This window comes from Neopelma chrysocephalum, unplaced genomic scaffold (genome assembly GCF_003984885.1).
Source record: "Neopelma chrysocephalum unplaced genomic scaffold, ASM398488v2 Primary Assembly neopelma1_22, whole genome shotgun sequence".
Lineage (NCBI taxonomy): Eukaryota > Metazoa > Chordata > Aves > Passeriformes > Pipridae > Neopelma > Neopelma chrysocephalum.
This window is the reverse complement of record NW_020897689.1, coordinates 12891381-12908291: the sequence shown is the minus strand read 5'-3', so window position 1 is coordinate 12908291 and position 16911 is coordinate 12891381. Positions and strand designations below refer to the sequence as shown.

Below are 16911 nucleotides of genomic sequence, written 5' to 3'. Positions count from 1 at the left end.
AAAAGTTATTTTGTTCACTTTTAAAAAATAAGATAAAATCTGATAACATTCTCTATAGCCCAAGGAATAAAAGCAGTAAAATAAATAGAAATAGAAGCCAGTACTGCTTAATTTGTATGTCTTTTTTTTTTTGACAGTTGTACATGTGGAGGGTGACCTGTAGCCAAATGGCTAACAAGTGCTGTAATGTAGATAGATTGGGAAGACTATTAATGGAGTAAATCAATGTAACTTTCTAACAGTAATTATGCTTGATATGGAAATCTTTTCTTGTAGTCATGATCTGATGTCATGATTACAGGATTTGCTCTGTTAGTGAACCTCTGATCTCAGTAAGTGGGAACCATGAACCTCTAATCCTACCACCCAAAAATTATTTTGCCTCTGTACCTCTCAACCACTCTCAGGCTGGGGTTACCTCAGCATAATCTGTGTCTGAAGATCCTATTACTGTGAATTTTCTCTTCAAGTGGTAATTAATCTAGGTGTATCCCGTAGTTTCTTTGGTTTAGTATGCTGTGCCTTTTGCAACCGGACATGCCTTTCTCGTATTGGCCTTTGTGGTGGTTTGAAACTCCCAAGGATCCAATTTTTAAGTTCAAGCCCCCCCCCCAATTTTTAAGTTCTGCCCCTGTGAGAGGGTTTAGTGATGGTATGGACTTGATATCTTTTTCACTTCATGTGGAGAGTTTTCAGACAAAACACAACCATTCATTATTGGGGGATGGGGAAGATATTTACAAAGGTTTATTTACTCACACCTATATATATATATATATATTTACATTGAATTAAATTCCTCTTTTCCTTCAATAAAAGTCCAAGAAGGAAAGAGAAAAGTCTTTCTGTCACTGCACAGGCCACAGTTCCTTCATTTCAGTTTTTTGTGGCACTGGTTAGTGTCCTTCATTTTCCTAAGGCAGCAGATTTAAGTATGGCAGTCGGGATTTTTGTTCTTACTTTGTGGAAATTCCAACCCCGAGCCCGAGCCTTCAGGGGATTTCCTTGTAGATCTTCACTCCTCTTGGGGTAGAACATTGAAGGCAGCTTTCGGTTCAGTCTTACCAAAGCTCTTTTGCTCTCTCTCAGCTTCCCAGCATGATAGAAGCAGCAGCAGCAGCAGCAGAGGGCACGGCCACCTCCCCCGTGTTCCATCCTGGCTCAGCTCTTGGACGATTCCGGGTTTCTCGGCTCCTCTGTCTCACTCTAGCTGCTGCTGCATTTTGGGACTCCCTAAAGGCTTGGAAGTCCACCCCTCCTCTTCAACAGGTCTCTGAGTTTTGGGAAATTAATACAGTCTTACCCCAAACCAGCTCTGTTGAGTTTTCCTCTGTTTTGTTGCCAGCTCTCCCTCCTGCAGGAACATCTCTGCGTCTTTCAGCCGGCTTCATGTTATCTTGTTGCTACTGGCTATCTTTTTGGCTTTCAACCATCGCTGTCTGTTCAGGACTGCTCCGCTGCCGCTTTCAATGTTTTCTGCTGCTGCTGACAGTAAGGAAATTCTCCCACCTCTTGATTACAGGACCCGGTCCAGCTTTGACACTACACCGGGTCTCTCGTAGCCTCAGTTGGGGCTGAGGGCTCTTGGCCCCCAGAGGGGGTTCACTGGCCCCCTGCTTCCTCGTGGTTCAGATCATGGCTACCAACCTACTAAAAAACTACTTCACCACCTTCTCTTCCGTTGCTGTGGGTATGTAATTTCCGTAGGGCGCATATGAACCTTTGATTGGTCTAGTATTATCAGTGGGGCAAACCATTACTGCCCCAGAGAAAAGGTTTTTCAAACCACCACAGCCTTTTTAGCCACCAACACGCTTGCAACAAACATGGGTAGAGCCCTTCCCAAATCTTCATTCACGAAGCCTAGCCATGAAATGAAATCCCATAGTTTCTTTGGTTTAGTATGCACTGGGTTTGCTACCACAGGAGTGAATTTGCTATGTCTAGTCTGACATCCAGTTCAGACAGCTAAATTGTCCTAATAGAGTCAACATATAAGCTTCAATTTAAGAATGCTCTTCATGTCATTTGTTCACCTGAGTGCTCATGATGAGGTCAAGATATTGACTGAATTATATCTTGAGCTGCCTGGAATCAGCATGGTTCATTGTTTTATCCCATTTGCAGGAATGCCACAATTATTGAGTGGGCTACCTTTTGACCTCTAGCTCATGGGGTAAGTAAAAGCCATCTGTGTAACACTGAGGCAAGAGTTTAGATTAAAAAAAAAAAACAGAAAAAAAAAGTTAAGAGTCAATATTCAAAAATAATCATCCCAATCAAGACAATATGGGAGCTAGTGACACAAATTTCTAAGTTTGGAAATGGGGAATGGCCATAGACTTCTTCAGTATTATCTGCCCAAGTCTGGAAAACCTGTTTGTTTAGCAGTAGTGAGAGGAGATGGAATGTAAGATTTGCTTTCTTGTGAAGGAAAAAAGTGCTTTTCCTCCATCCCACTCAAAACACTTAATGTTTTTGTTACAGTTTTCCTAAGAGTGTATTTTTCAGATACTAACGATGAATGAAAGAAATATAAAATAACATGTCATAAAGCAGAAACATACAGTGAAAAAAAAATTCTGCAATGGTAATCATGTCACAGCATAATATTTGTTTGGTATACAAGGCAATCTTGGTGCATTGTTTTTTTTCCCTGGAGTTTTAAAGATTTTTCTTTACAACTGTTAATTTCAGTCTTAATTTGTCATTAATTTTTTATTTTGCTGTTATAGACACTGTGCATAAAGTATACACAAATAAATGGAACATCATCCTTGCTATTGCTCTTTAGTTTTAAAATGAACTGTGTTATGCTATGATCTCTTAAAATTTATCCAAATTCATCACCTAAGAATTGAAGCAAAAAAATCACAGAATTATTTAGGTCAGAAGGGACCTTCAAAGATCACCTAGACAGCCTCCCCACCATGGGTGGGGACATCTTTTACCAGATCAGGTTGCTCAAAGCCCTGCCCAATAGAAAATGTCCACTTGAAACCAAATGTAGAAAATAAGCAGATATAATGAAATTAAACATTATCTCTAAGCACTTAGAAACAGTATTACTGGGACTTACAGGGATTACATCTCACCTAAGAGAAAGTACCTGCCACAGCAATGATTTCCAATAATGATCAAAATTAATCCTTGGGCTGACAGCCAACACAAATCCTATACATAGTTTAAAAGCTTAAATAGACAGTTAAGTGGGACTCTACATTAGTAGCAGTATGATTACAGGGCTGATCCTACACTCAGGAGTGAATTTAGCACAGATTGGAGTATTACTTTAATGCTGGATGAATAAAGGAAGAAATAGGAAACAAGGCTTCCCTTTCCCTGTATCACTTCCCTAAATCCCACATGATTTTCCTTGAAGTCCTGTTATCTGTGTTCTGCCCCCTCTTTGTTTATGGCATCTGTCTGAGAAGTTACCAGCTGAGGAGGTATAATTTACCTGCTGTTGCATGGAATTAAAACCAAGATATATGATCAGAAGACAGCAATTTTCCATCCATAGATGGTTGAAATTTCAACTGTTAAATGAATCCCAATTAGATTAGTCAGAAAGGCTACTTGGTTTCTTTGAAACTACAGAGTTTGAAACTGAGTCTCTTGCTATGAAGCAGCAGCATTTTTTTTAAGAAATAAGCAGTTTACATTATATCACCTGCTGAAGATTAAATATTTTATGCACATTTGCTTAATGTTTCTTGTGACATTGGAAAATAACAAATTATCTATTGAAAAACTTCAAGCACCTGCTTGTATTTTCTGAAAGAATTCTTAACTTTCATTAAACATGGACTGAAAATGAGCCACTTGGGCAGCAGCTTTTCCACCATTCTCAGAGTTTCCAAGCTGTGAATTCACAAATACTGAAACGCTCTCAGAAGTTCACTGATTTTAAAACCTGTACACCTTGTCAAAGAGTCTTGGATTTTCTATTTGTTTGTAAATTACTGTAAAGATACAGGTTAATTTCTTTAATGCCTGGTGCATTTCACTCACTTTATGGATTAAGAATCTCCAATGTTTCAGCTGTCAAAAAAAAAAAAAAAGAAATTGATTTTTTTTTTTGGTCGGGCTTTCTTTTACTGATTGGCAGCTTAACATTTATCAGCTAGAACAGTTTATGGGTGCCATTTTGTGAATTGATATTTTAGAGGTCAAACTGATGCACCAAGTAGTTTTGTTTGCATTTCTAAAACTGATCTTTGCTAGACCATCATTATCTCCTTTTGCCTGCTTTCAGAACTCAGAACATAATACACACAGTGAAAAGTAACTATGAAAATCTCTTGTTACAGCCATAGCTTCTGAACAATAATTTATTTTTTTTAAAAACGGAAAGTGCTATGATGACATCTCTTTGGGGTTTTTCCTCTTTCTACCTGAATCCAGCAGCCTTGAAATATGAACAGGACCATCTAGTTAAGTATCTCGAAACATGCCCATCAAGTCAAGCATTTTTTTTTTAATCACTCCAAGAGCCAAACATAACAGTATTCCAGAAATGAAAGATTTTATTAATGAGCTGTTCCTACTAGTCATATGACAAATTCTTACATTTTAAATGTGTCAGCAACATTTATCAAGCTGTTTCCCTATGCAAATTTGCCATTTTTCGGTGCCGTTGGCTGCGAACTAGCCAAGCACAAACACTGAAATAGAGTATAATATTAAAAACTCAAAGACAAAAAAAGAGGAAAAATATTAAAAAACTCTCAAAAGCAAAGAAAACTGAGACACCAGTGCCATGGACATCACAATTTATTCCCACAGTTGTGATAACAAAGCATTACCTTGCAATACTTCATATACACTAACCCATTAATCTGTATTCCTACTCAACAAAGAGCTACTAAAGTACATGAGAGTGAATATGTGTGTGCTGCTTGACAACTGGCATTTCTTAGACCTGATAATTGTTAAAAACACTTGATAACAGTGTGCAGTCTCTGGTATTGTTTCACAAAGACAACCTCGGTTGTTTCCTGTGACTCCGTATTTATAATTATATTTTCATTAAACTGAGCTGTCTGTTAGCTGCTGATTTCACAAGTTGTTTTCAGGCTGCAGCTGAAAATTTTCTAAACTAGTATCAAGGATGGACATGCAAAGCCAAAAGAAAAATGCCTCGTCAACTGGAAATAATGTTCCAGCAAGTCTGCATTTAAAGGGTAAAAAACTTATGAACAGTAAAACAGAAGATTACAAAGGCACATTTCTTACTGCTAACTAGCAGCAACATGTACTGGTTGGAGGTAATTTTCAGGTGGGGCCAGAATAGAGGCAATTAACAGAGGAGAACAAAAGGACTACTTCTCCAACTGGAATCTGCACCAAATAGCCCTTTGGTCAGGGTGAAAGTAAGATAGACTGACAGGACAGATTTTGGAGTGGGATGTAAAGGGCAAATCAGTATCATGACAGTGCTGACAAGAGGGCAAGTATGTAAACCAGTGGTATTTTGTGGGCATCTGGATGACAATTTTACAGATATTTTTTACAACTACCTTGGAGTTGAGAATAGGAAACATGGAAACATAAATCTGAATTAATTATTTAATTATCAATGTAACTCGACTCTCATTTATCTCCAGTGAGAAGTAGTGGTTTGGTTTGGGATTCTTTTTGCATTTAAATGGCATCCATTCAACTTCAGTGCATTTTGCCTAAGCATGACCTAAATACCTAAACCTATTGTTAATTCAAGTGAATTTTCCTGTTTGTATTTCATAGACAAGCTGTTAGAAAATCTTAGTACACTAGTATGTTTGCCATTTTCATTGCTCCAAGTGGAAGTGGGATGAAGTTTATTAAAATGCACAGACATTATACATGCTGTGTGGGTTACAGTATAGCCAGTACCCATTAGAGTAGATTTAATATCTGATCAGGAAGATGATTTGAATGAAGAAAAGTTATTGCTTTTATTTTAAATCCAGATCTGTTCACAGAAGCAGATTTCTTCACTGAACTGAGAAGGTGGTAATCTGGGTGATGGGCAGAGGGGAGAAAAGAGAGGAGGGTGCTTGACTGGAGGCATCTTGTCATTTGAATCTTTGACAACTGGAACAGCCTGGCTGCCTGTGGTCCTACTTAAAATAATAGATATGATTTATAGATAATATTTTATATAAATATGATTGAAGTTTGATTTAGATTGTTTCTAGAACCACAAGGTAAAACTGTCTCTGTTGCCTGTTAAAAATATTAGTCCTTAAGTGACATTCTAATCAAGTAAAAACAAAATTTGTTTTTCAGGCTGTAAGTCCATGGGGACATAGGTTATGCACTGTTTTGTACAGTATCTGGCATGGCAGTTCTTCTACCAGGCACAAACTTCTCTGTGCAACTGCAATATAATCAATGCATGTTTGCAATTTCTTCACTCCAACATCCTACTTTCATGTTAAAATTACTGGTATGAGGGTTAAGGCAAATTAGTTATCTTGTTGTCCTTAAATATAATTGAAAAGATCTTTTATTTCCCCGCGCTTTACCTTAAAGAAAGTAAAGAAAGTCAGAGGTTTTCACACTTTTTCCCTCTCTCTCCTAGGAAACGGATCTCATGACCTTTAACATCTCAATGCACCGCTCTTGGTGGCGGGAACATGGACCCGGCTGCATACGAAGGGTGGTTCGTCCTTCTGCCCCTGGTGTCCTAGAGGATTACTCCTACGTCTCCGTGACAGGCTGCATCATTGATTTCCAGTACCTAGAGGTCATTCACAGTACTATCCAAATACTCCTCTCTGTAAGTTCATGTTTCTTTTTGTACTGGGATTCCTCAGTTCGTTCACATGCAGCCTGCTGCAGTTGCGTGTCCTGGAAGGGGGATGTAGTAGTTGATGTATAGCTGCACAGACTTTTGATTGTATTTTGAATTAGGGAATTATATACATGTTATTAAAATATGCACTGCTCTTTTCCTTCCCTATATCTTGTCAAGCTCAATAGAGGCACAGTCCCCATTTTGGCCTCTGCTGGGACAGGTGAAAATTAACTTAAGTTCTTGGCTGTCATTCATTAAGACATGTACAGCAAAGGAGAATAGGCTTGACCAAAATTAATTTGCCTAAAGCTTTCTAAAGTTCACAGTCGATGGCATTTATTCAGCCCTGAATGTAAATATATTTTACATGATACATGGCTAAGTTTCTTCCCAAAGTGAGATATGGACGTAATACTTGAAAAAGGTCAGAGAAGTATTAGGAATTAAAGTATGCATTCATATGTTATTTGTTCTGATAACTCTGTGTTATCAGAATATGCTGCTTCCATGGTCCACAATTGTTTCAACACCAAACAAAAAATGCAATAAGAGGTTGTTATAAAAAGCCTGCAGTGCAGGGAACTACTGGGGCATATATTGCTTTGGGAGCAAAAGCCACGGTCTTCCCTCAATCTGTTGGCTGCTTCTGCTTGTGATTAACAAATTGTTTGTCATGAGCTGTATGTGATCTCCTAGGTGGTAGCTCTTTCTCTACATAGCTGTCTGTAGCACATTGCAATTGGCTAACCCCAAGTGATTGCACATAGGATCGATCACCCCAGATGCCCAGACCTATTTTGAGAACATAAATGTTTGTGAATTGAGAACATATGTGCTCATGCTAACCGTGGCTACTAGTACTTGTCAGACAGTGGGAGAAGAGATGCAGTCTGCAGTCCACACCTACTAGTCAGGTGAACTATGTCTGAGCAATCAGAAAGGATAGATATTCCTGGTCTATTCAGTACTTCAAGCTGTTTTACTAACTGACTGGTAAATACTACCACTTGCAAAGTAAAAGGGATCTTCAAAATAAATCTCACTCATTAGTTTAAAATTATTTTCAAATTTTAATTTTTACATTTTTTTAAGATAAGGACATTCTCTTTCAAAAGAAAAAAAATCAGTGTATGTGCTTATGTCTGTCATCCTGTCCAGCTATCTAAAAGTTCAAGATAATTTCTCTGCAGTACTACATGCCTTTTGTAAGATGTCAAGTGCTTTTTCTTTGCCATTACTTTTAATCAAACTTGGATAAACTTGTACATCTCTGGTTAATGAAATTCCACTTGAAAATCCAGGTCTGAATTAGTACACTTGGCTTACACATCACTGACATCACATCTGCCTATATAAGAATGTGTCTGCTCCTGGTCTATCAGCTTCCCAGACATCAGTGACCTCACAAGCACCTACACAAGCCTTCTCCTGCCTGCCTTTCATTCAGGCAGCAAAAGACTTTGAGTCAGGATCTTTTCCAGTGAAGACAAAATTACTTCTTTTGCAACCCAACCCTGCATATGCCAACATAAATCATGAAGTTTCTGTGAAAATGTGGCTTCCAGATGAACTCTGCACACTGTGTCTGTGAAGCTTAACTGAATGCTTCTTCCTTACTTTTGTGAGGGCCTGCTACTGAAAGCAGGTTGCTTCTCCCATGAGTTCTTCATTTGCAGCACATTTCTCGCAACACAGTGTTTTTCACTCTGCATCAGTGAGTCTGCAGAAGGGAAACTGAAGTGTCATTAGTTTAAAAGGTGAACAGAAATATTTTAAATACTCCAGTTCTATAAGAAAAGATGTATTATCTTAAAAATTTTTTCTAGCATTATTGTGATTATTAACAAATTCAGTGTTCGGTGGAAGTACAGCTGGTTGTTGAAATCAGGAACTGTTTTCTTCTGCAATTAATGGTGCAGTAGAGTTCCGGTTAAATGACAGGAACACAAATATTGATATTATAATAATGGAATAAACCCGATTAGTACATACAAACTAAGAGAAATATTAAAATTTTAAAAGTATAGAAATTATGTAATAATTATAAATCATAAGAAGTAACTGGTCTTCCCTTTCTGAAGGAGTGACTGATTGCCATTTTGGATACAATTCATTGCAAATGTGCCAGGAACTTGTAAGGCATGACTGTGCATTAAATAGTTGCAATTTCAGATACTGCTTTGACAGATATACACAGTATTAAAATTAAAATACTGTACACAAAGGAAGGTTTTCCTCCAGTTTCACTATCTTGCTATCCCATCTGTGACATGTTATGATTAACATACCGTGAGTCTGTACTTCAGTTTCCATTCTGAATTGTAATTTAGGCTTGTTTCATTTACTGTCACACAGGACAGAACTCACCACATAGATTAATAAATTTGTTGCAGTTTCCTCCCATTTTCTGAGTACTGTTGACCTGAGGAAGTTCACATCCATTTTGGATACATAACAGCTTTCCTAATTGGGAAGTTTCCCAATTGTTAGTTAAAAGGTCATTTAAGTTGTCTTTTCAAAGTACTGAAGGACTGTAGATCAGAAGATCATTCTTTTTTTCCTTTTCCTAGTAGCTAGTCCCAAAAGCAGCCTATTCCTTTTTGGATCTTACAACCTACTTAATTTTCATAACATTTTTATGTAGCAGTAGTCACATAACAAACCATTTTACAGTGTAACAAAAAACTTTATTGGCATAACAAATCATTTTATCATGCTAATCCTTGTCCAAATGACTGGGAATGTGAACACTTCCATTTGGTAGGGAATTAGAGCCTCTGTAAGAAGAAATCCCTCCAGGGGTAAATATTGGATACCTGTCGAGATATATAACTCACTAGTCGCATTTTTGAAAGGTGATTTTTTTTTTTCTTTTTAACTGGTATAAAGATTTTTATATGTACAGAATGCTGCAGTTGTGACTACATTAGACCCTGCTTTAGGGAAGGGACTTGGCATTCATTTATTTAATTCTAACACAGTAAAGCTCTTTTTGTATCTGCTTTATAGTTGTTTCTAAAAAAATCTTTTATTGGTGGAACAGTAACTTTAGATCTCATCCTGATTCTGGGTGGCTGTTTAGGTCATCAGGAGTTGAAGATATTAAACATTTCTTTAAATTATGAGAGACTGGTTTTCACTACACTGTAAATCCAGGCAAAGATGTGATATAGGGAGATTAAGAATATTGAATTTTTCCATAGTGAAGTAAAAAGCATTGAGCATATCTGCCTAAGGTAAAGTTATCAGTGGGGAATAGCTTATCACACACACTACCAAGCACAAAACATAGTCAGAAAAATGTATTATTTTCTGCAGAATGTAATGAAGTTGTAATATCACAAGTATAAGAAAAAGCACTCCTGGCAGCCAAATTGGGAACTGGATAGTATGGTCACCATGAGTCTGCATGATACTCCTGCAAGATGGATAGAATTCTGTACACATAATTAAGCACGCTGAAGGAGCTGGATACTGAGGCCAACAGGGTCAGAACAACTCGTGTTTCTGCTGATGGTCTCAGCCTCCAAATCATGCTGGTGCTTTCAAGCCATCCAGCAGGAATAATCCCTGGGATTGTTCACTTGATTAAAACTGTGACTGGGAACTGTGAGGGGAGAGTGGTGACTAAAGCAGGCCAACCTCTCACGTGTGTAATGGCATGGATTACAGCATGCCAGTGCCAAGAATGCTCCCAGGAATTTGTTCCTCAATATGGACTGAGGCAGGATCTTGGCAGGAAGTAGATAGTTGGTCTATTTACCGACAAGGGTGTAGAAGAACATATTATTTTTTAAATCTCTGCCAGAGAAACCTATCCTCCACCTTTTTGACATGGTAGAGAAAGGTATGTTTTCACATAACATCGAGTTGTTACAGTGACATTTGTGACACTTATAGAGGTGGTGTTGGGTTTCCATACAGGGGTGTTCTGTTCTATTAAGCTCTTCTGTGTTCCTGATGGGGTAATGTGTGAGCACCTCTAGCCCTGGGCCATATATCTCTCTTGTGTCTATACGTAGCTAGACTTCCAGGATAAGGATTTAGTTTCTGAGCTGTTTCTGAATGTTCTTTCACTCTTGGACGTGTACCATCTTGATGTGCAGACAGAATTCAAAGCTGAAAACACTTTGAACTTGGGGCACAAATCTGCAAGGACTGAGATGTTCTTTATTTATTGTGGGAATTAATTTCATTTATATTTGGCCTCGAGAGAAAGTTCTGTCTTTTGCTTAAATGGTGAAGTGAAGATGCTAGCAAAAGTTAACAGAGCTGCTGGTTACACTTTTATTCTGAAACTCTTTCTCTAGTACCATAGAGACCATTGAGGCCAAAACCATTAAAGAATTTTTAGATAAAGAATTTAGTCTTCATTCAGTATTGGTTGCACTCACTCTAGTACAAGAATGTATCTGGTATGGATACAGCAGTGTGACAATACAGGGGCAGTTTGCATCACTGTGTAGTATTTGGAGGAAAACAACTTTATATCTGTCTCTAACTATGTATCTGTGTGCAAAAGATGACAAAGCCACACGTAGCTGATCACTGTTTTCCAGGATTTGTATTAGACAACAAGAGCATATAAAATATATCTGCTAAACTTTATGACCTGAGAAGATGTCTTGTCAGTGCTTCTTTCAACTCACAAATTTATAAATGTTGTACACTTCCCCCAAAGAGGCAACAGGCTTCCAAATCAGCTTTGTGTCTGAATGCGCGGTGACATGTCTGCCACTAGTAAAAAAATTGCAACCTCCTAATCACAAAATCACACAGAAGGGTTGAGGTGGGAATGGACCTTTGGAAGTCATCTGATCCAACCCCCCTCACACTCAAGTGGGTCAGCCTAGAGCAAGACTCCTAGGACTGTGTCCAAACAGCTTTTGAATATGTCCAAGGAGAGAGACTCCACAAACTCTCTGGGCAACCTCTACCAGGGCTTGATAACCCTCTGACTGAAAAAATGGTTTCTGTTCTGTAGGGGACCTCCAGTGTTTCAGTTTGTGTTCTTTGTCTTTAGTCCTGGAACTGGGCACCACTTAGAAGAGCCTGGCTCCATCCTCATTACACCCTCCGTTCAAGACCTGGACCCAATGCTGCAGTTGTGGCATCACCAGTGCTGAACAGATAGACAGGATCACCTCCCTTTATCTGCTGGCAATACTTTACCTAATGCAGCCCAGGATGTCATTTGCCTTCATTGAGGCAGGAACACATTGCTGACACATGTTCAACCTGATGTACACCGCAACCCCCAAGTCTTTTTTTTTTGTGAACTGCTTTCCAGCTGGGTGGCCCCTATTGTATTTCAGTGCAGAGGGTTGTTCTTCCCTAAGTGCAGGACTTTGCACTTCCCCATTGTTGAACTTCATGAGGTATGTTATGCTAAAAAAAAATTAATTAATTATATTTCTAGCTCTTACCTCATATTCTGTAAGAATGGTCATTAGATGTCCAAAAGATTCATAGTTATTGATGTACTTTGATGCTGAACCCTTTTAAAAACCTAATTGTTAGTATTCTTAGACTTGTCATCCGTACATTTGCAGGTTCTTCTGTTTTAATTAATCAGGTACAATGATTTCAAATGGCCTTGTCCTTTCTTGTTAGATTTAGTTAGACCTCATTATTCATGGTAGTGCATAGATAGTAAAATACACAAGTATATTTGTCTAATTACCAGTCTCGGTCAATAAAGCAACTATCAAGAAACAAGATCAAGATAAATCTGTGGTTTTCCATCTCAGTTGTCGGTTCAAGGATGTTTGCTTTTTCAAGTAGCTCATTTAACAGGAACTGAAACCACTGGTAATATAGCTGTTTGCATGCTCACTTATTCATTAACTGTTATTAAATGGATTTGTGAAAAAGAGGTAGGCAACTTCTGCAGCAGAGCTGGCTAAAGGTGAGGGTATAGCAGACAACAGTTCAAACATTAGCAACATAGTAGTGCGTTTGCCTTGTCAGTTAATCTATATGAGAACTTAACTGTTTAGACATTTTGGGGTATATGATATAGAGTTGTTTTCCATTTTACATGAAAATTACTGTGACAATTTTTTTATTGTACAAAAATGTTAATGAAATTCTGGGCAGGTATTCTGAAATACTTTTCTTTACCCAAAAATATTTATAGTAAAAATAAAACTCAGTAGTTAATTTGAATTTTTATGGAGCTCAATATTTCAGTTCAAACTATGATGGAACACTGGAGATAAAGGGAGATCTGGAAAATATTTAGGGTTTTTTTTCCTCCCTAAACTTCTCATAATTACCAAACTCATGTCAGAAACAGTGTCGTAGACTATACGTCTGCAACTTAGTTACAGTAATTCTCAGACAGACACTTTCATTTCATGTCATTTCCGGTGTTCTCAAATTAACCTGACCTAGCACTGAGCAGGGAACTGCAGCTGCACAGTGCACAGTAAACTTGGTGGTCACAAATTCCAACATAAGGCAGCATCTCTGCAAATAAGCAGGAGAGGTGGTGGAAGAGGTAAAAACAGGTTAAAGTGCCTCAGCAAACCTATGTGCCTACATCCTGTCTTTAGAGCTGGGCAGAATGCTGAATGCTGAGCTAGGAAGTTGGAAATTATAAGAGAATAAAGTGGAAAGTGTAACAAAGATTATCAATCAGAACATTTTTATTTAAAGAACGCAGAAATCAAATATTTTTCATTAAGAAAAGTAGAAGCAGTATTTGCTTTGAATTTTAGGGATATTTTATTGACTATATTGTTGGAAGCCATTAACAGTTTGACAGGCTACTGGGACACCAAAGATCCTGGAAATTCAGAAAGCTGGAACACGTTGCTCCCTAGTTGTCTTCAGGACACTGAAGCCTCTGTGCTCACAGAGGATGCTCACAAGATTTCAGCAGCCTCTGTGGCAATCAGTGCATGACAGTTTACTCGGAAGGTGTGCAGCAGTGTGCAACACCAAGTCTGCTCCAGCTGCAAAGTTGATAAACTAGCCAAAGAAATTAACTCCTTCTCTAGACTAAGAGTTTACATGGTGATTGATAGCTCTGGCCAGATAGGCTTGACTTTGCTGAATTTTATTTTTATTTCCAAAAAACACATTTCTCTAATTGATTTTTACATGCAGATGTGCTTTTAAATAATGAAAAGGTATTTTACTATGAGGGTTTGATTCCTTAGTCTGCATATGTAGTGTAAAGGACACAGGCAAACCAGAGGTGAGCCTTCCTGAGGTAAGTCTTTCTGAGCCTAACAATAGATCTGTGCTCGCTCATACTTATCAGGATGATCCTTTCTGCATATTGTAGTTGATACCCATGTGCCCAGACTTTCTTATATGGGGGAAAAATATTCACTGATTAAAACCCATCTCTGTGTGAGCTGCAACTGACAGGACATTTTTCTTTTAATCATGTACTGAATCCACAGCCTAGCTCTGCCATTAAAATTTGTTGCCTGAATGTGACCTGACTACAGAAAGAATTTTTTTTTCTCTCAGCCATGGTCCCTGATGATTTGCAATGCTTTCTGTTTTGCCCTAGGGAACTAGGGGAATCCAGAGCAGGGATTTCACTAAACAAGTAGTGAAACAACTCATACTTCTTAAGCTTTGAGAGAATGATTTGATTTTCACCAAGGGAGGAAGTCAAGATGCATATATGCTTCTCTCAAAACTACTCACAAAAACAGACAAGCTTTTCTGAGAAAATATATTTTGATATAGGAAGATTGCAGTGCAGAGTAAGTTTTAAAAGCCCTGCATTCTGTAAATACTGCCTTCATAGATTTTGTAGCTAAAGCTTCTGGCCCAAATTCTCCAATAAATCTGCTAATTTTTTGATTGTTCCGCATTCACTATCTAGTATTATAGAAACTGTTGAAAAATTTAAGTGTTTCCCTAGTATTTTTCAAAGTAGAGAGGGGAATCCCACCGGCAGGTGTGAGGTCTAGCACAGGATGTGTTTTCCTGGCACCTGCACAAGTTTGAAAACAGGGCATGGTGGACTCGTTAAGGGGCAGTTCCATCCTTTGCCATAAATAGTCACTTAGCTCCTATCAGCTCTCCCATGAACGGTGATGGGCATGGAAACAGCCCAGTTCATGCAAAATTCTCTGACACATTGTGTAGGCAAAGACACTGAGCTTCTGCTACTTCAGTGCCTGCCAGAGGACATGGCTGCCACAACACTCTTCATTCACAGATTAGGTGTATGTGTAGCTCTGTGGGGGAAGAACAAAAGCACATAGGGATTATAGCCCATGAGACTCATTCACACAAGGTACCAGAGAGCAGAGTTTGGATGACACTGCAATATACCAAGAGAGACCAATAATAAGTGCATAAAAAGAGAGACCAATAATAAGTACCTAAGAAGTGATGCTTTAAAATATCGCAGTAATAATTTACATAGAGTTACCTGATGAAGTTGCCTTCTTTTCAGTTTGAATTTTTCCATGGTTGTCAGGCTTGCCTAATACACTTGCCTTTTAATACACTTGCCTTTTAATACACTTCTCTAGAACAAAGAAGTGAGTCTCACGTCATGGAAAGAAAACCAACAAACACAGATGAGAAGGACAGGGTTTGAAGTTGAGGCTAGAAATAAGTATCTGTAAGGACTTGTGTTATCAGAAGGTTCAGAATAGATTCAGTGACATGGATGCTTGAGGCATTTCTTTGCAGTGGTTTGATTATGATCTGAATAGGTAAGGTTACTAGAGGTCTTGAAAGGGAGACTGATGTGAATTACTTTCAGTTTATAAGTTTTTATCTGGTGTCAGTAACTATTCTGAAAGGACAAAATCATCTTAAAGTAGAAGCCTGGAAAGCAAATTTAATTTCTTCTCTCTCATGTAGAAGGCTTCAGTTGAAACAATTATTCACATGGAAGGACAAAAATTATGAATAATTTTGCTGCTCCATAATTCTGATGTTAGTCTGAAAATGATAATTCAATAAATCAAGTATTGCAGAAGACATCTACTAGATCTGTCTGAATCTATGATATAAGTAAAGATCTTTCAAGAAATCATTCCTTGTGATGTGGAACTTTCTTAGCTTAATTTTCCATTACCTCCTATGTAAATTAATGTTATGTAGATTAATTGATAATCATTATGAATGACAGTAAAAAGTGGTAGGTAATTAAACAGCCTCCTAAAAGAACATAATCATTTCCATTTTTACCTGTGATTTCTTTAATTTATTTTAATCTTTTTTATTAATTTATAATGCATCTGATATCTTCACACACATACATGCATAATATAAAAATATTATATTTTAATAATAAATTAAAATATAAGGATCAACATAGAAAACTAAAGTTACAGTCTGGTTGCTTAAACCAGACAGCTTGAGTATTTATTTAAGGAATACACTGATTTCCAGAAAAATTTTTCAAGAATGCACTCCTGTGGGTGCCTGAAATATCCTCTTCTTTGCCTGGAGGCTTTTCTTGTACGTTTCATCTTCTTCGTAGTTCTTATCACTACCGGCCAGGGATTGACAGGTTCCCCCTCCCTGGATACTGAATTTTTACTTGGGCAAGCAGGAGTGAACTCCTGGAAAGACCCTTCTTCTCCCTTCCCTTGATCAAAACCAAACTGTAAAGGAAAAAGAAAATTCTCTTTTCTTCATTTGTATTTTTAGAGCATGCTCACTTGTGGACCCAAACTGCAGGTCATTTAAACATATTTCAGTCTTCAATAATGAGAGTCTCATTATCTGTGCCGTCATATTGTTCACTGATAATGTGGACCACATCTGCCTCATGCTACCAAGCTTTAACAATTGATACAACACAATAACTTATCAATATGCAATCTGGGACACGTCCTTCCTGCTGGAAAGCTTAATAGATATAATTTCAAATTTAGTGATTTTCTTGAGAAATTTTCCTATTACAAAATTCTTTTTGGCATTAACTTTTTTATTTTCTTGTGTGAATCCTACATAGTGATGTAAAGATGGGACCTTAATCAGGCCTTGTTGTACCAGAGAGTCTGTCTGCTTTTCCTAATGATGGAAATTTTTCTAATGCAAACTAGTATATTAATATAAAATTATACTGATACAGTAAAATATGTCATTGTCTTAATATATTATATATAATTAATAGATTATATATAATTAAAATT

At 37.7% G+C, this 16911-nt stretch overlaps 1 protein-coding gene across 2 annotated transcripts in view; it reads left to right on the top strand.

Moving 5' to 3' along the window:
• NKAIN3 (sodium/potassium transporting ATPase interacting 3) overlaps positions 1–16911 on the top strand; it is a 357930-nt gene that overhangs the window by 262680 nt on the left and 78339 nt on the right. For both annotated transcript variants that reach the window (XM_027705861.1, XM_027705785.1), the window contains exon 4: positions 6569–6766. In XM_027705861.1, coding sequence (XP_027561662.1) covers positions 6569–6766 — 198 coding nt within the window. The remainder of the gene's footprint in view (positions 1–6568; positions 6767–16911) is intronic.